Source organism: Colletes latitarsis, chromosome 14 (assembly GCF_051014445.1).
Source record: "Colletes latitarsis isolate SP2378_abdomen chromosome 14, iyColLati1, whole genome shotgun sequence".
Classification (NCBI taxonomy): domain Eukaryota; kingdom Metazoa; phylum Arthropoda; class Insecta; order Hymenoptera; family Colletidae; genus Colletes; species Colletes latitarsis.
In genome coordinates this window covers 18506547-18528788 of record NC_135147.1, presented here as the reverse complement: position 1 = coordinate 18528788, position 22242 = coordinate 18506547, and the positions used below count along the sequence as shown (strand labels likewise).

The following is a 22242-nucleotide window of genomic DNA, read 5'->3' as shown; positions in this document are numbered from 1 at the left end:
TAGAATGCAGTTAATATGCAAAAATGTAAGAAATATTTAAAGTAAGAATTATTATATTTAGGGATTGAGACAACATTTTACAAAGTTTCTATTTCATTGATTCTATTAACAAATATATGAATTTGCATAAAGATCAGAAGACTAGTTATGACCATTATTCCCTATATTAACAAAAAATTGATTGAAAAAAAAGGAATATTAGAGAAAACAAATAATATATTTATAAACTTATGTTCTATTTGTATTAATACGCTTCTATAAACTACAGCACAATCAACATTAAACTCGATTTACTTTTCAGTAATTTTCACTTTATTTCGTTGTAATTGGAAACAATATAATTTAATAATGAACATAATTTTATTTGATTGTTTTATTCGTGAATCTTAAAATTGATGTTTCTTTCAAAGATGTCGATATTCCTCAAATTTCTCAGATTTTATAAGGTATATTAGTAATATAATTGGCTCGTTATAAAATTCCATAAATTCCACTGTCGACTGTATTTTCGATTTAATAAAATTGTAAAACTATAGGAAAAGTATTTTTAACCGAATGTTGAGGATAAATGTTTGCTAAATACATATTGTTTCTCTGTAATTAAGAACAATATTATTTAACAATGAACACAATTTCATTTGGTTGTTTTATTCACAAATTTAAAAATTGATGTTTCTTTTAAAGATGTCGATGTTTTTAAAATCTTTTACGGTATATTAATATAATGGGCTCGTTATAAAATCCCATAAATTCCACTGTCGACTGTATTTTCGATTTAATGAGATTATAAAACTATAGGAAAAGTATTATTAACCGAATGTTGAGGATAAATGTTTGCTGAATACATATTATTTCTCTATAATTAAGAATAATATTATTTACTAATGAACTCGATTTTATTTAGTTGATTTATTCACGAATTTTTAAATTGATGTTTCTTTTAAAGATGTTGATGTTTTTAAAATTTTTTACAATATATTAGTATAATGGGCTCGTTATAAAATCTCATAAATTTCGCTGTTGACTGTAATTTTAATTTAATAAAATCGTAAAACGATAGGAAAAGTATTTTTAATCTAATGTTGAGAGTAAACGTTTGCGCTGGTGAATGAAGTGCATGCTCGATATCTTTTTTCCAAGCACTGACCCACTTCAGTGAGGGTAGAGGCAGCGGACATTCTCTTCGGCGCGATGAATTCGATCCGCCGAGAGGGCGAAAGATGCTTCCACGCGAGGTCGGACTAGTTGCGAACCGGTGCCAGAGACGGGCATGGACACTAAGACTCCGCCGATCCCGTTGAAGGTCCAGGAGAAGCCTAAACCGAAGCAGCAAGAAACTGTTGCCGATGTGTCCCTGCCCCCGCTGACACCATACAGAAATCATCGTCAGAAACAGAGAACGCCTGGGATCCAATGGTCGCGTGATGCACCCAGCGCTATACGGTATCAGGATCATCAGAAAAAAAGGCCTTACAGGTACACTAGCCCCTCGATCGATATGCATTTCTTCGGGCGTTGTTTAGAGCAGGTGCTTTACTTATGCTCGCGAGTAGAATTTTACCAAACGTGCACGAAGTTTCTAACAAATTCGAACCAACGCAACGGTTGAAATGGATATGGAACTTTTTTTTTGGATTCCGTTGAAACTGTTGCAACGAAGTTTTTATAATACACGTCATATTATTTAGATTAGAACAAATAAATAGAAATTCTCGTGTAACGAGAATGGAATCACTTTTATATTTATGCACGTTGGAAGTATCGAGTTTCTTGCTATTGATGATATTATATTTGAACTGTTATTTACGACGTTCTATAAGTGTGAAGTATCGTTTATGTTATGAATCTTTTCCTAATAAAAGTTTTGAAATCTGTTTCATTAAAAAAGTTGTACAATTTATAAATATCCATACATATTGATAATTAAAAATGGTATTTGATCATTCGCTTGAAGCTTCTACAATACGCATTTGTACAAACTGACTTCTATAACTTGAAATTTATGTTTTTAATTGTACTTGGCGAAATTTAGAAAATAGGAAAATATATGTTATTTAAAGTAAGCAATTCTCAGCTAGTAGAAACGTACGGTAAAAGAAATATTTATAAAATACCCACTAACTACAGTAGTACTTCTTACATTTCATCCACAACCTTGAGGGTAGTTTTCATCCCTCGAACATAAATCTCAGTCGATAAACAAATACATCCTACCAAATAAAACTTAATATTTAGATCATATTATTAATCATGAAAAATGAGATATTTCTCATATTCAACATTTTTCCCCCTTCATTGATTTTCGTAAAATTGAACTAAATATACAGGGTGTTTAGCCACCCCTGGGAAAAATTTTAACGGAAGATTCCAGAGATCAAAATAAGACAAAAATCAAGAATACCAATTAATTGATCAAAGCCTTATTAAAAAGTTATTAACGTTTAAAGTTTCGCCTGTAAAACCACTATCACGCGTATGCAGCTGTTTGCGTATGCAAACTTTAAACATTAATAACTTTTTAACGAAGCCTCGATCAACAAATCGCTATCCTTGATTTTCGTCTTATTTTAGCCTCTAGAATCTCCCATTAAAATTTTTTAATGATTGGCCAAACACGAACACGAATATCGATATGAAAATGCATCGTACGACGCGTGTCATTATCCTGTCGCTTAATCAGCAACGAACGTCAAATAGAATCGAAGTGACGTTCGGAGAATCCTATTCTCGGATGCAAAAGACTGCTTAACTCTTACAGAGTGCTGCAAATCGGCGCTACGCCCTTGATGCACGCTTGCCAACAGGGTGACAGAGCAAGAGTCCTGAGACTGTTAAAAGAGCAGGAGGAGACGATCGGCTACAGAGATCGCACTTTGAGGAACACTTTGCATTACTGCATGGACGCTGGAACCGGAGGTGCCGTCGCCGCGGCGGCACCGGAACTTGTGAACGCGCCCGACGCCGAGGGGCACACGCCCCTTCATTTGGCAGTCATCGCGGGGGACACACAATTGGTGGCTGTTTTGCTAGCGAACGGCGCCGACGTGAACGCCAAAGACTTGGAGGGACACAGCGTACTTCACTGGGCCACCGGTACCATTTCTTAAATATCACTCTTGCGTTCGGTGTCCATTTAACACGTTCACTGCCAGATCAAGACCATATAATATTCTACAAAAGTAAAATTTTGATTTTGGACCATTGTAAGCTATGTAACGTATGTACAATTTATTTCAGTACTTATTTTCGTAACTTTGGTAAAATTCATAAATTCCATCCAAAATTTCCCTCAACATCAAAACTCGAGAATTAATTTTTCTCTAATCACAATGGTAAATACTGTCACCCATATGTGGCTGATGCGGCAGTGAAAGTGTTAAGGGGTATTCTATGTCAAATGCGTTTTTTTTTACTTTCTTGAGAAATTTTTTGAAAATAAACTATAGCACCTTTTGCAGTAAAATTTAGAAGGTCTATTTATACATGTGTTGGTGACATTTTTTAATTCTTTTTGGTGAAAGAAAGTTAAAATTGGTGACATTGCATAATTTTTAAAAAGGGTTGTCTCACAATAGTGTCCATGATTCTGGCCATTCTGTTTGTTCGAAATGAAAAAACCTGAAAGATTCTTAATTAGTACGAGTTTAGCTATACCTGGTACTAAAATAAAAGGAAAAAGTCAATAATTAAAAAAATGGTGACATTTTGAAGTTTGATTATCAATTTTTTCATGTTCTTTTTTTAAATTTTGGGCCTAAAGAGATAGAAAAAATTTTGGGTCGATTCTAATACGAGCTATAGTTATACATATACTGAATGTGCATTTAATGTTTTAAGCCAATTTTAAGTCAAGTAGATTTTGAGATATCATGGACATCGTTCTGGTAAACATAGTCTCGACTTTTTTAACGAACTTTTAAAGTTTTGTATCCCTATAACAATGACGTTGACCATCACATCTTTAAACAGCCATAACTTCGTTAATTTTAGAAGTTACGTATAAGATTTTGCAGATATATTTCTGAAATTATATTCTTTAAGAAAATGGAAAAATCAGAAATCGATTTTTTTTAAGATTCACACTAGAATACCCCCTTAAACGTCTCCCTTGAGAGTCTATAGCCAGAATAAGTGCTCATTTCCTTTCCTCCCTAACTCAAAAATTCTCTCATTTTGTCTCCTACCCCTAAGGTTGTGCAATAATTTACTCTCGATGTTATGGCAACTAGAAATATTTACATTTAATAGCACCTCTTAAGAACAAAACTTTTTAATAGATACCAAGCATTACGACAATTATTGATATGAAAACTGGGGATACCATAAACATAGTCAAATTTATTGTTAAAAATAAATAAAAACTAATAGGAGTATTTTTGTTTACACATATTGCATATCTATTGTCAGAAAAAATATGGTAGCATGTAACTTCTATGTGCCACAGAGTGAAGTTAATCAGTATTTAAGAACACAATAGTCAGAATTCAATGTTGTTGTGTCAAAAACACAATACACAAAATCAATTTTTTGGAAAATAAAGTGCTACCAAAAAGTTACTATTTCTCGTCATCAAAAAACTCACCAAGGGTATTTTGTAAGCAATTGTATTTAAAAATATTATCTGTCATTACGATTTTCTATGTCCTTCTACATATTGTTGCTAAATTAATCTCAATACCATAACAAGCATACAATTAATGATAATATATTTTTACCCATTTTGACAGTTTATATTGAGATTATTATTCTCTGTTATAAAAGGTACATCACCGTGAAATTTTAACTAGAAAATAAAATTGGACAATTTAACTGGTACGACGAAATATTTATAGCATAACAATTATTCAGGTAGACAGAAATGTAAAATAATACATCAGAAAATAAATATATTATTTTTACAATAATATAGTCCCCGCAATTTCGAGTGTTAAGTGAGTGTACCTAGGTTTGTATTATACAATTTACGCCATAGCATTCAATGTCTAATATTCAGTTTGCAACAAGGCAACCGGGTGGTAATTTTACGGTCAAAGGTGATGGCTGATCGCGATCGAGATTGTCAGAGCATTATTCAAGTTCGTGAAAAATAACCGTAAACAGTCGGTTCAATGCAAATCGAGTTGGTTTTTTTCTTCGCGGAAAGGTCGAATCCTACGCGACCGCGCATTAACGATTCCTTAGAAGCTGCGGAAACTGTGAATTACCGGGCGTATCTTTTCTGCCAATCTCCGACAGAGCGAGGGTGGATTGGTCAAGTAAGGTTACTGGGTCAGTTTCGATGACGTTATTCCGGTCTGGTAAGGAACACGCGAGGTCCAGGCCGAGATAACCCACGAGATTGACCATAGTCGTCCTTGATGTATTCAAATGACCACGGATTTATTGCTCGACACCGCAATTGCCTACTCTTACATTCGTTCGTCTATTCCACGGTGGAAAAAGCTCCTATCGACAGATTCATCTGTATAATTCGCAAACGTCTCATGCGAGGACAATTCTTGCGAAGTAATGTTTCAACCTATTCGATCGTTACTTTGAAGCTTGTAAAGTCAATGGTTCTTCATCGAGTATCGAATCATGATGATTAAAGATAATCTTAGAAATCATCAATAATCTTAGAAATTTTCTAAGATAAACATTTTGTGTAAGTTACACAGTGGCAATCTATGTACTTCTTTACAAATATACACAATAAGTGTTTTTATATTTTACTGTGCACCTCTATACCAGTAATTCCAAATTATATAATCTCCCTCCCCTTTCAATGAATCACACCATGGTTCGATTAAATGATCAATTATTCCTACTGATGCGTTAACGATAAACGTTGGTGCCTTGATTGTGCAATAGCGTGCAGATTTTCTTCGATCAAACGATGCGTTTACAAACTACGTTTCACCATTACTCCATAGTGGTAATCGACAGTTGAAAAATTAAAATTATATTTGTAGATAATAATGACACTTTAATCAATAATATTTCAAAAATTATTGAACATTACTCTTATAATGTTATACAGGGTGTTCGGCCACCTCTGGGAGAAATTTTAATGGGAGGTTCTACAGGCCAAAATAAGTCGGCAATCAACAATATCAATTTCTTTAATAAAATTTCGTTAAAAAGTTATTAAAAAATTATATTAAAAAATTTCAAATCGTTCTGGAAAAATTATTTTCGGTCGCAGGTATCAATTATAATCATTTTTTGTCAATAGACATACCCTCGAAATCCTACTCATTTTTGAGAAAAAAATTCGAATAGATGCTGAAATTTTTAGACGAAATTAAAAAATTTTTAATCGTACTAAAAAAATTATATTTAGTTGCAGGGGTCAATTACAAGCATTTTTGGTCAATAGACATAACCCCGAAATCCTATCCACTTTCGAGAAAAAAATTCCTTACCGAAAATCTAATTTGAGGCCAGAAATGGTTCCCCGAAATTTCATGCAAATCTTTAAAACGTCATAACTCCTGAACGGATTGGACGATTTTAATGTTTAAAAAAGCAAACTACGCGTATTTTGGTGGAGAATATGTATAAATCGCAAAAATATTCGAAAAGTTGATCCTTGACTCCGAAAAATGAGAAAAACACCATAAAAATGGTCCAATTTTCCATCAGCCATAACTCCTACAATATTGAATATATTTCAATGAAACTTTTTTCTGAAGTAGAGCTCATGAGTACCTACAAAAAAGTATTAGACAACTTTTCTGTAGGGCGTCAAACAAAATTACTAAAAATGAAAAAGGAATTTTTAAGGAAAATCGACGGGGGTAGGGTGCCTATATTTTTCGGCGAAAAAAAAAAATTTCAAATCGTTCTGAAAAAATTATTTTCGGTTGCAGTGGTCAATTACAATCATTTTTGGTGAATAGACATACCCCCGAAATCCTACTCACTTTCCAGAAAAAAATTCGAGAAGCTGTAAAATTTTTCGACAAAATTAAAAATTTTCAAACCGTTCTAGAAAAATTATTTTCAGTTGCAGGGGTCAATTACAATCATTTTTTGTCAATACACATATCCCCCAAATCCTACCCACTTTCGAGAAAAAAATTCAAGTAAGTGGAGAAATTTTTCGACAAAGTTAAAAAATTTCAAATCGTTCTCGAAAACTTATTATCAGTTGTAGGGTTCAATTACAATCATTTGATCAATACACGTGCCCTCGAAATCCTACGTACTTTCGAGAAAAAAATTCTTTACCGAAAATATACTGTGTGGCCGGAAATGTTTCTATAACTTTTTAACGAAGCCTCAATCAACAAATTGATATTCTTGATTTTCGTCTTATTTCGGCCTCTAGAATCTCCCATTAAAAATTTCCCCAGGGGTGGCCAAACACCCTGTATATTATTAAACCAGGTAACCAAATCTACAAAGCCTTGCCTTTTCCTTGTTAGTATTGACACGTAGTAATTTAAGGGAAAGAGTTTTATGAAACATTCGACATGGCGTAACCCTTTAAGTATGCTCGAGTATACCTACGTTTTTGCGTGTGTTTAGTATGCGGGGAAGCAGAGTGTGTTCGGCTGGTGTTAGCAGCAGGTGCACGACCCTCGACGCCTGATCTCCGCGGGGGATCTCCTCTGCACTATGCCGCTCAATGTTGCGGCGCGGCCGCAACTGCCGAGCTAGCTGTGCCTAAGAAGGTTGGCTTAAAAGTTCTCCAAACGCTCTTGGAATTCGGCGCCGATGTAAACGCGAAAGACGAGGACGGAAGACAGCCAATTCTATGGGCAGCAAGTGCTGGCAGCGTTGAAGCTGTCTTGGCATTGGCCAGGTACACTTTCATCTTGTTTAACCCTTAAGTGGATTATTGGTGCAGCTACGAGTCCGCAAATTTAAACTAACAATTGTTTAATATATGTCAAATGTAATTATTTGAAAATTTATGTAATCCTCCCTTAACTCATTATTTTTTAAATACTTTAACACTAAACCTACCGACACTGCATGTATACCCATTCCTACCATGACCGGTCAAATGACCAATCTTTCTTTTTCTCTTTTACGAGGCAACATACTTCTAATTTTTACATTATATGTATAGAAACTTGTGTTTTGATGTTTATTCGTAAGATGTTCTTTTCTTCTATGTGAAAAAATTTTTTAATATTCATCGGAAAGAAGATAAAACACCCTTGAAAACGAATTTCGTTCCAAGTCGATACCGTAGTTAGTTCTAGAGAAAAGAATTATTTAAGAAAAAGTGCTAGCTAGTAATTACGCAAACAACCTGTATTTAAATTCATTTTAAATTAAATAAACAATTTATGGTCCAGTTTTATCGTACACTAGTCGTACGATCAATAGAAATTGCTAAAACTTCTTTGGGTATGTAGCGTCAAAGTAAATATCAAAATAAACATAGAAGATAGCAAAAATTATAGTAGCTAGTATAGTCATTGGATAGAGGATGAAATGCCCTTTAAAATGAGCGTTTGTACGAGTCGATAGCATAATTAGTTCCGGAGATATAGCGATTTTAATTTCAAGTCGATGCGGTGGCTAGTTTCGGAGATACAGTTTGTTTACGTTTTGTTGTGCGCTCGCGAGTTCATTGATAACGCGCGCGTGACAATAGTAAACAGTGCGTAGTAAATTCTTGGAAATACTACGCCGACACTAGGTCACGAGAGTCACGTACGCAGGGTAGGTCAGCACCACGCACGTGCGACAAGGAGGTCCGACGCGTCAGACGAAGACAGAGATAAAAAAATTACCATTTACATAAATTACGATATCTCCAAAACGGAAAGTCGGATCGACAAAAACCAAAAGCCATTTTAAAGGGGAGGCTTTGCCGCTTCTAACAATGCCTCGATAATTAAAAAAACACTAATAGTTTCGGAACTGCACGCATCTAAAGTTTTTAGTATTTTTAATACGCGTCAATAGGCTTTCATAAGGCGGAGAGTCAGACGTAGCGGAATTTTAAAAATTACGATTGTCTTTACACGATGATATCTCCGAAACGGAAAGTCGGATTGACAAAAACCAAAAGCCACTTTAAAGGGGAGGCTTTGCCGCTTCTAACAGTGGTTCAATTATTAATAAAACTCTAGTAGTTTCGGAACTGCACGCGTCTAAAGTTTAACTATTTTTAATACGCATTAATAGCGAGACAGCAGAATTTAAAAAATTACCTTTTACATAAATTACGATATCTCGAAAACGGGAAATCGGATCGACAAAAACCAAAAGTCATTTTAAAGGGGAGGCTTTGCCGCTTCTAACAATGTCTCAATAATTAATAAAAAGCTAATAGTTTCGGAACTGCACGCGTCTAAAGTTTTTAGTATTTTTAATACGCGTTGTTAGACTGTTCTAAGACAGTGGGAACTGTAAATTCTCTCCTTTCGTCTTTACTATACATATATTTCCTATTTACATCGGAAGCTAACCAGAATTTGGTACCAAATGTCCAGTTTTTTACAAAAAAACATAAATCGTTCAACCGGTCAAATGACCGGTCGTGGTAAGCAAGACAGACTACATATTTTTCTCAGAAAATAAACAATAAGATTAGAAGTGAATATTGTAAAATTCATTGTACGTATACTATAAGAAAAGTCGTGAAGTTAAATGGCACTAAAATAATATTTTGTGTTAGAAATTCTAAACGAAATTTTAAAAACGGTCATTTGACCGGTCGCGGTAGGTTTAGTGTTAAAGGAAAGTTGATTTCCATTTACCAATTTGGTAAAATAATTAAATTGTTGGGCTCTTAATAACTCTTAGTAGTGTCTTTCGTCACAGAGTTCTAATGAATTGAATTGACTATGCTTGACATTAGTCGTAAATTAATCTCACCCACTTTAGTTTTCAAATTTTTAATACCTCCATGTATTTCTAATCTTATTACACTATAAAAGAATTGATATTTTAAAGAATCTGTTGCATGGTAAGTGGAAGAGAAAGATGACTTTGAAACTAAGATTGAAAGTCCACTTGAAGGTTAAACTACAAGATAACGTATGGTAACATTTCCTTGGGCGTTAACAAACATTGATTAATTATCAAAACACATTATCAAAAACATATAATCTAGAATATTAGTGAAGAAAGAATACTATTCAAAGAGTTTGCTCTGACATAGCATTATTCATGAAGAATAACGTAAACATTGTATAATAAAATACTTGAATAAGTATACTAATAATCCAAAATATCTGTTCGTCGATGCAAGCAATATAACGAAATTAAATTTCAAGTAGTATTTTCGATCAGAAGCTTTCATGCGCCATAATGTTTAGAGACTTGATAGAGATCGAAAGAATTTCTCATTCTAAAGCGATAATTAAAATACAGAGCAGGTGGTTCAGCTGCTGCAGGGGCTGCAGACAAAGATGGCCTCACGGCTCTTCATTGTGCTGCGTCCAGAGGACACGCCAGATGCGTGGAAGCTTTGGTGAATCTTTGTGGTGCTCATCCTGACCACGTGGACGACAATGGATGCTCAGCCCTGCATTATGCAGCCACCCTTGGCCACGCTGACGCCACAGCTTTAATCCTGAAACTAGGAGCTGATCCCAATCGACAGGATCGAAAGGGTAGAACGTAAGTATCGATGGAATTGCTGTTTATATTGGCTAGAATAGTCGTTTTCAAATTGAGAGAAACGCCTATAAATATTTAAAACTTTCTATATTATATTGCATATAATATAGAATCTGATATTATATTGCATGAAGCTATTTTACTTTCTAAAACTTATATAGAGAAATAATTTTTTTGTTATTTACATATACATTTCCATGGATCAATTGATACTCAAATTGAACAAGAAATAGCTGAATTTGTAAGACCATTTATGTTGTTATAAGAAAACATCATGAATATGTCATATTTATTCTCAACCAACTTTACAGATTTATTTTATTTCGTTGCTATTCAGTCACATTATGTAATAGAGGGTTAAGTATTAAAAAATAACGTTGAAATTAAATATTATTTGTTAACAATTAACAATTACTAATAAAACAACGTGAACTTCCTGACCATTCGTGTAAGATTTCTTCAGACGTGAAAAATCTTTTAGAAAACATTGAAAATGAACACAATTCAATATCCTTCTTAAGAAACGTGTTAAACTAAATGAATCACTTACAATATCTCTTTTTCCAAAAAAAAGACAGGTTTAAAAAGCACAAAATTTTTTGTTAATTTAAGATATACGTAACACTTTACATACATAGACAATTAATTTAATTTTTCATATATAATTAAAAGATATTGCATTTATTTTATTTTATATGTTTTTTAAAATAGTTTTCACGTTTGGAGCAGACCCAAAAAATGATGAAAAACGTTTATATTGTATTATTAATAATTGTTAATTGTCAATGAATAATACAAATTACTTCGACCAACTGTCAAAGTATTTCTTTAGCTTTAACGGACGTTCGTGACAAAAAATTAAATTTTTATTTCCCATACGTTTATATCCACTATCAAAGCTGCATGCTGCGTGTATGTGGAAATTGATTTTAACGTTTCACTAGCGCACACGCTAGATATCAAAGTTCTTAGAGTTCAATGACACTAATAATACTCGATACGTGTGTACCAGAGGCTAAAGACTGACTATCAGTATCATTATGTTCGCAGTATAGCATAAGCGTTGTACTTTCATACTGAAACTGGGAAAATGGAATTCCTAATAGGGTACGATTATAGTGGAACTAAAGAGTTGAGCATCGCGAAAGACGATGTATAACAACGGTGCAGCTAAAAATAAAAGTTCTTCTGCCTCAACTTTTTATCCTCGTTGCTCCACTATAACCACGTACTTAGTGCATCTTACCTGATGATTAAAAACAATATAACATTTAAAGTTCCATGTAGTCTTAGAACCTATAAACAGAGTACTTAGGAAACAATTCTAAGTTTACAGCCATAGACCATTATTGACCAACCAATTATTGAATAACCAATGACAAATTAAAGCCATCACGAAATTGAAGTCTCAAGTCTTTCTACAAGAATTCCTTTAAAATTTGATGCACAGTTCTTTTTAATATTTCGTTCTACTGTGAACATTTATGGGAAATTTTAATTCTCAAGAAACTACGTAATGCATTCAATATACAAAAATATAAGGTTTACTTCTAGGGGTTGAGACAACCATTTACAAAGCTCTCATTTCATCAACTCTATTAATAAAAATATGAATTTCCCTAAAGATCCACAGTGTAGTTATAAGACACGCATGATTTGGAAGTTAAACACATTTATGGAATTAGATATTCCAGCATAAGGAGGACGATACATTTAAAATTCGAAAATAGAAGAATTTTTAAGTACACTCAAGTTATAGGAGACTTAACACGTTTCAGACCAGCACTTTGCGCCGCAGCCAAAGGTCAATTGGAGACCCTGAAAATCTTAGCACAACATGGCGGTTCGCTTTACGCGAGGACTGTTCGCGGTACCGGCGTCGCTCACGAGGCGGTGGCTTCCGGCAGAATCGAGTTGATAAAATGGCTGGCGAAGAAACGTCCAGGCACGTTGGACGTTGCCACCCACGATGGGAAGACACCTTTGCACGTGGCGGCTTTGCATGGACACTTGGATGTCTGCAAGGCCCTTTTAGACAACGGCGCCAGAATCAATGCCGTGCTACGAACCAGCAAAGGCAACCTGATGACTGCCCTGGATGCAGCGCTTTACAGAGGACACAGGGACTGTGCAAAGTTGATTCAAATGCATGGTGGCACCACGGCCCATCAACTCAAGATGCAGAGAACTGTACCGAATAAAGGTCAGGTTAGGTATATTTTCACAGATATTTTTAAGATATAAACTTTCTGTTCAACGGTTGTTGCAGATGTAATCATAGAAAATGAATAGAAATTTGAGTTGTTTACTATTTATTCAATGTTTATATGTTTCTAAACAATCCTCCATCAGACAAATATTTACAATTATTCAGGATATAAAATTACTTAAAATTGTTTTAAAGTTTAGAGTCTATAATTCAGATTCCTATAAGGTGAACGATATCCTTTGCAAGGGTTTAATATAAACCTTTATTTACTTGGTTATTTAGGAATAATCGAGTAATTCGTGAAACTTGCATGGAATTTTTTACGAACAAGCGTTGATACTTTCATTGGATTTTTAATTTGAACACGAATGCCTCAGTGTTCGCGGCGAGAATGCAAATGAGACACGTCGACAGCAGCACCGACACGGAGAGCAGTCCTCGTAGACGAGGTCGTGGCTTCAAACTGCCAGAGCTCTACTACGAGGAACAGTGGATCGAGAAAAGAACGCGACGAAGGGGAAATTTGAAAAAACTGGTTCGCCAGGACAGTCGAAGTTTCAGCGAAGAAGAAGTCAGGTTGTCGAAGACGTCTTTGAAGAAAGATCACCAGAGACGAGCACGCAGTGAATCGGCAAGGTAACATGTTTCCTAATTTGTACATCGTTATCTCATTTAAAATCGGATCTTCATTTTCGACGAAACAAGAATGCTTTGCCCGTAAAAGTTGCCTCGTTTCGTGTTCGATACAGAATGAGTCATGAAATATGCAGGATACGTCATATAAGACTGGAATTTAAAACACCCCATTATTTTTAATGATAAAGAAGAATTTCCGAAGAAAGACACGCGGAAGCAATTATGTATTTTATTTGATTGCGTTTAACGATGTGTTTCTTAGAAATAATTTACAATCTGAGACATTACAAGATGAATGTACATTAAATTTTAAATGTTGCTTTTATGCTACATAAATTATTGTCTCAAGATGGAAGGTTTCGAAATTATTGATTTTAAATCTGAAATTGAAAATTTGCAAACGAATATTTATCCTTTTTACTTTAATTATCACGCTGTTGTAGGTACGATGAGGATGACACGGACCGGAAGTTAAGAAGAAAGAGAAGCAAGAAAAGGTCAACGAGATCCAAGCAGAATTCCAGCGAATCCTCGATAGATTCGGACAGCTACGAACGAGTCGAAGATCCGTCGAGGCAAAAATCTGAAACGCATAGAGAAGAGAGTAAAGCAGACAAGGGCAATGAAACGGAGGAGAAAGAGGACTCGAGAAAGGACGACGAGGACGACGAAAGCGTGAGCGACGACAGTCTGGAAATGGTGGTGGTGAAAAGGTCCGTGGAAAAGAAATGCGAGAAGGTGGTGTCTGGGAGAAGATCGAAGACACCCAGAGAGAGTTCGAAAGAGACAAAATTTACGAAGACGCACAAAAGCACTAGAAGAAAATTGAAGTCCAGCAAATCGAAATCTTCCAACAATGGCGACAGTGTGCCGGATCGAGCGCAATCCTCGGACAAAGGCCAAGAATTCAAGGAGTCTGAGTTGTGTGAACGTGAGACCCCGAGGACCTCGATCGACGAGGACAAGGACAGCCCAGGAAAAATAATCGAAACTCGATATCGTAAGGATATAACCGACAGCACGAGCCAGGAAACCGTCGAACGCGTCATCGTGACAGCCATGGTTCACAAGGACCAACCTCCGGACACGCCAAAGTCGGTGTTGGAAAGCACGAAAGAAGTGACTTTCGACGACAGGTTAAGGACTGAAGTAATAGAGACGGAAGTAGTGACCAGGGATGCTGGATCTAGCGCGAGCAAAGTGGACGATATCGTTGAACAGAGTGACGAATCGCGCAGCAATCTCGTAACGAAAGCAGCCAGTTTGAGGAAAGACGTGGAAGAAATGAGGCAACAAGTCACGCAAGAAAGGACTCAACGCGAGGAAGATAGAAGAAGGAGCCAGGATGACGAGACCACCAGGCAAAGTGAAAAAGATACAGGTGAAGATCAAGGTAAAGAAGATACGAGGACAGACGAGAGTGGGAAAGATAAGACATCCTCCACGGAAGAGACAGTAAGGAAGAGACAGCCAGGAATAGATGAAACAGGTAAAAACGTAACAGAGCAGAGCTAGAAAAAATCAACATGTCGAAAAAGTAGAATCGAAGGATCATCTTAATTCGAATAAGATATTAATACGATAATAAGTGTTTTCGTTTATTCACAAAATAAAGAAAGTAAAACATGTAACTTAACGTTGGATAAAAAAGGCATATTATATGATTAATATTTAAAGATTGTGTTTTTTAAGTTTGTTGAAATAAGTGAACCATACGAGAGAATAGAATTTTGTGTAAAAATTTAATCTTGCTAAAATGGCAAAAATCGATCACCTGTGGAAGACATACATATACAGGGTGTTCGATCAACTCTGGGAAAAACTTTAATGCGAGATTCTAGAGGCCAAAATGAGACGAAAATCTAGAATACCAATTTGTTCATTGAGGCTTTCTTAAAAAATTATTAACGTTTAAAGTTCCATACCTTCAAAATCCTATGTAGTTTCAAGAAAAAAATTCTTTACCGAAAATACAATGTCTGACCAGAAATGGTGATTCCCCTGAAATTTCATGCGTATGTTTAAAAAGTCATAACTCCTGAACGGATTGGAGGATTTTAATGTTTCAAAATGCAAACAATGCGTATTAATGAGGTTCTAGAGCCCCAGAAAAATGGGTCGAAAAAATACATTGTTAATAACTTTTTAACGAAGCTTCAATCAACAAATTAGTATTCTTGGTTTTTGAACATATTGATGTCGAACACCCTGTATAAGTAGATAAATTATAATTAGAGATAGAATTACAAAGATATAAAATCAATTACGAAACTTTTGGTTCTAATATTGCTAGAAATGTCTAGTCTTTTCCTACATTATATACAAGTCTAACGATCGAAGAAATCTCATTGTCAATTTTCTGTAGAGTCCTCTTTCCAGGCAGGTTAGACGCACACGCGACAACCGAGTCGGAAGCTTCCACGCTGGATTCCCAGAAAGAATCTCAACGACTACAGAATCAAGCAGAAGACGATTCCAAGTCCGAAGGAACGACATCGAAAGCTGACGAGAGTCTCGATAAAGGATCTCACGACGATAAGACGAACGCGTCCGAACGCACATCCAAAGAAGAATACGAGGACTCGGAGGAAAGTTCGAAAAAAGAAATTACTACGTCGAGAACTGCTGTGGAAGACACTCCGCCGTCTGAGGGGGAGGAAGACAGAAGACAAACACCAGAAGAGACCGAAAGTAAATCGAAAACTGAAGCAGGTACGGTCAGAAGGAAATCGTCGTTTGACGAAAGAAAGCCAAAGACGAGGCAATCGAGCGGAAGTGCCAGCCCCTCGAAGAGCAACAGTGGTCGTAAGAGGAGAGAATTCAGTAAGAAACGGGAGTCTTCCACGAAGAAGGTGTTGGTAAAACCAACGTCGGAGAAAACGGATAAAGATGGCGCGGAAGAGTCGTCGAAGTCGCCGGAAACCGATAAGGAAGCCGCGAAAAGTCCAGAGAAAGATAGTGGAAACAAATTGGAGAGTTCGAGCAAAGAGTCGCCGGACGACAAGGATCAAGCGGACTCCGCTCGCGGAAAGTCCGCGGAATTTTCGTCGGCGTCCAGGGACTCCGCGTTGATGGAAGACGACGATAGGTCGCTGAGCATCGATACACCGGTTGCCACGAAGAGGAAGCTATCTGGCGAAGAGGAGGTCGTTCGGGACTCGTCACCGGCGAAGTCTAACTTGGACGATCAGACGAACGAGACCGAGGACGCGAAGAAGATCAGAAAACGCTCGATCGAGGACGCGTTGACGGCAGGTGAGTATCGAACTTTCGATCTTTGCACTCCGAGACTAGCAATATCAATTGCACTTTTGTGATGTGACTTCTAAAAATAAAAAATGTTCTTCTTCTCACAAAACTGTATAAATATTCGTAAACTCAATTTGTGTTATGGTAAATGAAACTTGAATCGAGCCATGGTACGTATTAGGTATATTTGTCGCCACAGCGGCGCCAGTGGAGTGCAAAGGGTTAAAAGAGCGTGCTTTCAGAAGAAGAGAGCTTTCGATACATCGACGAGAGTTCCTCGAGTTCCCCCAAGTCGGCCCAAACGAGACGATCGAGGCCTTCGACGGGAAAGGCTAGGCACAGCGGAAGATCGTCGTCGCGGAAGAAGACTTTGTTCGAGAGTTCGGAAGAACGTTCTCCGGATAGGAGCGCCATAGTCGCGGTCATCGAAAGTCCAGAGTGGGACGAGGAGGACGAAGAGATCGAGAAAGAAATCAGAGACGCGATCGGAGAGGACGAGGAGCACGAGACCGAGCCAGAAGAGGACAACGAAATCGGAGTCGTGAGAGTGTTGCCCAGTACTAGCGAGGAAGAAACGTCTCGTGTGGGTCACGATGTCCGTAGAAGTTCCGTGTCGGACTCGTTACCTCAAGTAAGGAATTTTTTTAATTAGATTTCATGTGAAATGTACAAACTGGAATGGACAGGTGGTTCGTGATGTAAAGAAGGTTCTTACACAGACCTTAAGGTCATCGATTGGAATGAAAGTTTATGTATTGATAGATTTTGACACTTTTTTGTAAAAATGTATCATTATAGGGTCAGAAATAGAATATTTTTCGGGTTATTAATGTTTAAGAACTTTGTCGACTGCAAAATCTTGAGGGGGTATTCTAATGTGAACCTTTGAAAAACGTAATTTCTTTTTATTTGCATTTTACGTTACGTTGAAATTATTTAATTTTCATCTGATACAAGGTACAGCCTACTCGTACTCGTTTGACGCGGATCCAAAGTCCTCAGGAGAGCAGAACCAACCGATTGCAAGGGAAACAGCGCCGTGACAGTGGCGGCAGAGACAGTGGTATCGAACCCAGTCCAAGAGTATCGAGGATACCAAGAAGAAGGATCATGAAATGTTGCCCCAACACTGAGAAACAACAGACTCTCAACATGGATACCATAACTAGGGACGTGCAAATCAGCTTACGACGATACCATCTGGAGAGAAAAATTTTTTTTCAATTGATGGAACTAAAGAGATTGCAGATACGTCATGGCAGAGCGAACGAGCAAGTTCTGGTGAAGAGACAGGTAGTGACTATCGTCCATTTTCTCGTATATTTAATTATTAACACTTAAGGCTAATAAAAATTGTTGCATTCGTTATCTTTATTACCGATATAATCTAGAAATTGTTTTTTATGCTAACTGGCTTTTATTTTCTTGTATGTCATTGACATTTTTAATGGTTTTAATTCTTGAGCCAAAGAAGGTTGGGAAACACTGAATCAGAGTTATAAGTAATACTGTAGTTATATTAATATTTAACGTTATTTTATTAAAATGTATTCTTCGCAGGTGGATGCTTTCCATAAAGCTGGAATGGCTGGACCCACCCTGGGCGTGGCAAAATACGATCAACCCTTAACGTTCAGGTTATTATTTTCCAATTTTATACCCTGAATGTGATATTTTAGAGAAGAGATTAAAGAAGAATTCTTTCGAAAGATAATCCAAATTATACTTGACTTCAGACAAAAATTGTACAATATGAATATTAATAAATATTAATAAGGGAATATAAATTGAAAGATAAATTTTAATAAAGATAAACTTCCAACTGTATTTACTCTGATGTAAGAAACCGTAAAACAATTATTGCAAACAGATTGTCTGTAGGCTATAGTATTTATAGAAAACTGAAAAGGATAAAAAAATGTAGAAAAACTTTCTTCAAGAATAGGAAATCTCGAAATGTTTAAAAATTACTTCTATTCTCGAGGGATGAAGATGAAAATTTGTTAGAAAATCTCGAAAATTCTTGAGTACGATCACTATACTCAATTTCGATTGCTCTGTTCTAGTACACAATAATAATACAATTAATACTCTTTTATCAGACATTTCGAAGCTTTTCTCTACGATCAACTGAGAAAGCTCCAAAGAAGGCCAGCCACTCCAGACTTTTGCACCGAGGCGAAACAGTGTACTCAGAAAACTCATCGTTGTCATCATGCAACAAGCGCTTACACTTCTTTCCCTGTGTATACATACCGTACGTTGCTATACTATATTCTTGGCAAAACGTGATTTTCAGAATTCCATTTTTAACATTTTTGCTGGAATTGGGCCTAGATTTGGATCTTCTACGAACACTTTATTTACGAAGAAACTACCCGAAGTGATAATGTCCGACTTCGATGAAACTTTGAAGGATTATAGAGTAATCATTTATTACTTAATTATTATCATAAAATAAAGGCGTAAAAAACGTGCTTGGCTAAATTCACGAAAACTATTAAGCGTAGAGAAAAAATGTAAATTGAGTTATTATATATTTTTCAACAATGAATCTACCTGTGTAAATAGTATCACAAAATATCTGTTTGTTAAAAAAATACACTGAAAAATATTTTTATTAAATTTGCATATGGATATACCAAAACACCAAATACGAATATTTTGGAATTTTGAATTTTATTAATGTAAAACAAATATTTATATTTTAATCAACGAGATCAGATTTCCATCATGAAACGAACAAAAGATTTTATTAATAAGTCTGGAGTCGGTTAATACAATAGATAAAGATAGTTTGTTGACTACTGTACAAAACTGCAAAAAGTTTATGAAAATTGGACATTTTCACTTTGTGTAGTAACGTTGATAGTACGAAAAATTAAATTTCCGTATCACTTGTAATTTTTATGATAGAGAAATGGAACTCTGAATGCGAAAATTCAAATCAGATGATATTCAAAACGAGTCAGTTTCCCTATTGTGATTGTAGATTATAATTGCAGTAGGTGGAGCCGTCCAAGAACAAGGGGATCTTCTTCCGAAGATAGAGAGTCGTGGAAAAGGACAAATGACGGTAACATTCGATAATTTGAAACGGAATAAATCGAATAATGTACAGGTTGCAAGTAAAATGCAGATAAAAATTATAGAAAACAAAAAAATATCTATTTATTAAAAAAATACACTGAAAAATATTTTAATAAGTACATGTTTGAAGAGTGGTAGTTTTATAAATATTCAACTCTTTAATTTACAAGTAAATAATGTCAATAACTAATGTTCCTTGTAACAAATATGATTGGTAATAGATCATTTCAATTTATGTTTGTTTCACTTCAATTTATCATTTAAAGGAACTCCCACCATTTTAATCATTTGTTACGAAAATGTTTTGTGTCATGTACAATGCAAATTAAAAATATAAATTTCTCTAAATCCACTAGTTTGTGGTTGTGGTTTTTCTGTTAATGGATACTATCGACTTTTTTATCTACATTTTACTTATACCATGTGTACAGTAATTAATAATAATTGCATGAAAATTACACCGTGTTATCTTGATAAACGACTAAATACGAAAGAAGAATTTAAAAACCCTTTTCTAATTGTATAATAATTCTATGATTTAAAAATCGACACCAAATGAAAACAACCCCTTAAGGGGGTATTCTAGCGTGAACCTTTGAAAAAATCGATTTCCTTTTTTTCATTTTCTTAAAGAATATAATTTGAGAAATATATCTGCAAACCCTTATGCCTAAACCCTTAAAATTAACGAAGTTATGGCTGTTTAAAGACGTGATGATCAATGTCATTGTTATAGGGATGTTTGAGAGTATGCAGTGTCACCAATTTTAACTTTCTTTCATCTAAAAAATTTTAAAACATCACTGAAACATGCACAACTAAATCTTGTAAATTTTAATCGAAAGGGTGTTATAGTTTATTTGAAAAGAATTCCTCAAGAAAGTTAAAAAAACACATTTCACACTAGAGTGCACTCTTAATATAACATTTTTCTTTTAATTTTTATTCATAAAATATTGTTTGTTGAAGGTGGAAGTAACGCATGGAGAGGAGAAGCAGATAATAGCTCTTCCAGCTGAAAGACTGGATCGTACAAAAAAATATTATGTGACGTTCACTGTCAGAGGGGAAGCACATGAAACAGAAAAGCCTAAATCGTCGATCGGTGTTCAAAGAAATGCCAAAAGCGTTTAAATAGTCTTCGCGGTAGCTACGCCCTCTTGTTTTGGCGATTTTTACTGCATTCTTCGATTCGCTTGAAAAGAAAAAAAATGTCAAAGACGTTTCTATCTTTTTCTACATAATTTTCTATTCTTTCTTTACGACGTAACAATTAATAAAAAATTAAAATTAATTAACGTCAAATTTTCTATGAAATTTGTAAATTAGTTTCACGAAGATATATTATGTTTCACGTAGAATAATGCGTCTACGAAAAAAAAAACGTTCGAAAACTGCCAGAGAAAAGTTTATGTACAAATTCGCGAGAAGCATTGAATTGAAAATGTATTCTGTATAAAAGTAACCGACCTTATTGTAAAAATGTTGAATAATATATAAGAATTGCGTTGTAATTTATCATTGTGAATAATGAGTTAGGTCGAAGCGTTCTACGCATAAATTTTATTTAGTCATAACGAGTGTATCGTTAAGAATTAAGCGATAACGTTGAAAAATGAAAATAGAATTTTGTATAATAATTTTGTTCACTTCGATCAACGTTTCTTTCGAGTTCTCTGCGTATTTCTTATAAACTGTGCGCTGCCTTTTGCGAGAAATTAAGAATTATTCCATTTACAAACACCGATCGTTATTGTAACTTTATTGTTCTTGTAAAAGCGTTCTTGCAAAAGCAGGGACCATACGGTAATTAACGCATACATTTATTGTATATTTGTGTAAAGGTAACAGCTACACGTGACTGCACGCGTGTATGCAATGCTGTGTAAAATAAACAATTATAAATCAGATCATGGTTTTCCAATCTTCATACGAAAAAATCACTCTTGTTTATTTGTTGCTTCAAATTAGCAAAAAGAGAAACAATGAATTTAATTATACCTTTAATTCTCAAATGGTGTAAGTATTTATGTACATAAATGGCACCATAAAAAATACTATAAAATCTACTTTAATCTAAAGAAATAAAACACGAATATTTTAAATAATCACTCATGTATATTTGTTGCTTCAAATTAGAAAATTTAATTATACTATTAATTCTCAAACGGTGTGAATATTTGTGTGCATAAAAGGCACCATAAAAAATACTATAAAATCTACCTTACTCTAAAGAAATAAAACTAAAAAAAAAATTAGCAAATTTAAGAGAAACTATGAATTTAATTATACCTTTAATTCTCAAACGCTGTAAGTATTTATCTACATAAATGGCACTATAAAAAATACTACAAAATATACTTTAATCTAAAGAAATAAAACGCAAATATTTAAAATTCTCTAGCAAATCTCCAAGTACTCTAGTAGAAACTATAATTTAACTATTTAAAGTTTATTTAAATTTATTTAAATTTACCTATTTAAATTTT

At 35.0% G+C, this 22242-nt stretch overlaps 1 protein-coding gene across 1 annotated transcript; it reads left to right on the top strand.

Moving 5' to 3' along the window:
• The first annotated feature begins 1251 nt into the window (after positions 1 to 1251).
• On the top strand, positions 1252 to 21956 carry LOC143350130 (uncharacterized). The gene is made up of 14 exons (XM_076781987.1): positions 1252 to 1476; positions 2759 to 3093; positions 7513 to 7789; positions 10321 to 10569; positions 12348 to 12772; positions 13156 to 13414; positions 13858 to 14903; positions 15794 to 16669; positions 16906 to 17294; positions 17621 to 17956; positions 18224 to 18300; positions 18766 to 18920; positions 19669 to 19739; positions 20723 to 21956. Exons 1-14 carry the CDS (start codon positions 1271 to 1273, stop codon positions 20885 to 20887), a joined length of 4866 nt encoding a protein of 1621 aa, XP_076638102.1. The 5' UTR covers positions 1252 to 1270; the 3' UTR covers positions 20888 to 21956.
• The last annotated feature ends 286 nt before the right edge of the window (positions 21957 to 22242 follow it).

Coding starts and splice junctions, on each gene's coding strand:
- LOC143350130 (XM_076781987.1), top strand. CDS start 1,271: ATGGACACTAAGACTCCGCCGATCCCGTTGAAGGTCCAGGAGAAGCCT. Junction 1,477..2,758: donor CAGAAAAAAAGGCCTTACAG/GTACACTAGCCC, acceptor TAACTCTTACAG/AGTGCTGCAAATCGGCGCTA. Junction 16,670..16,905: donor CGAGGACGCGTTGACGGCAG/GTGAGTATCGAA, acceptor GCGTGCTTTCAG/AAGAAGAGAGCTTTCGATAC.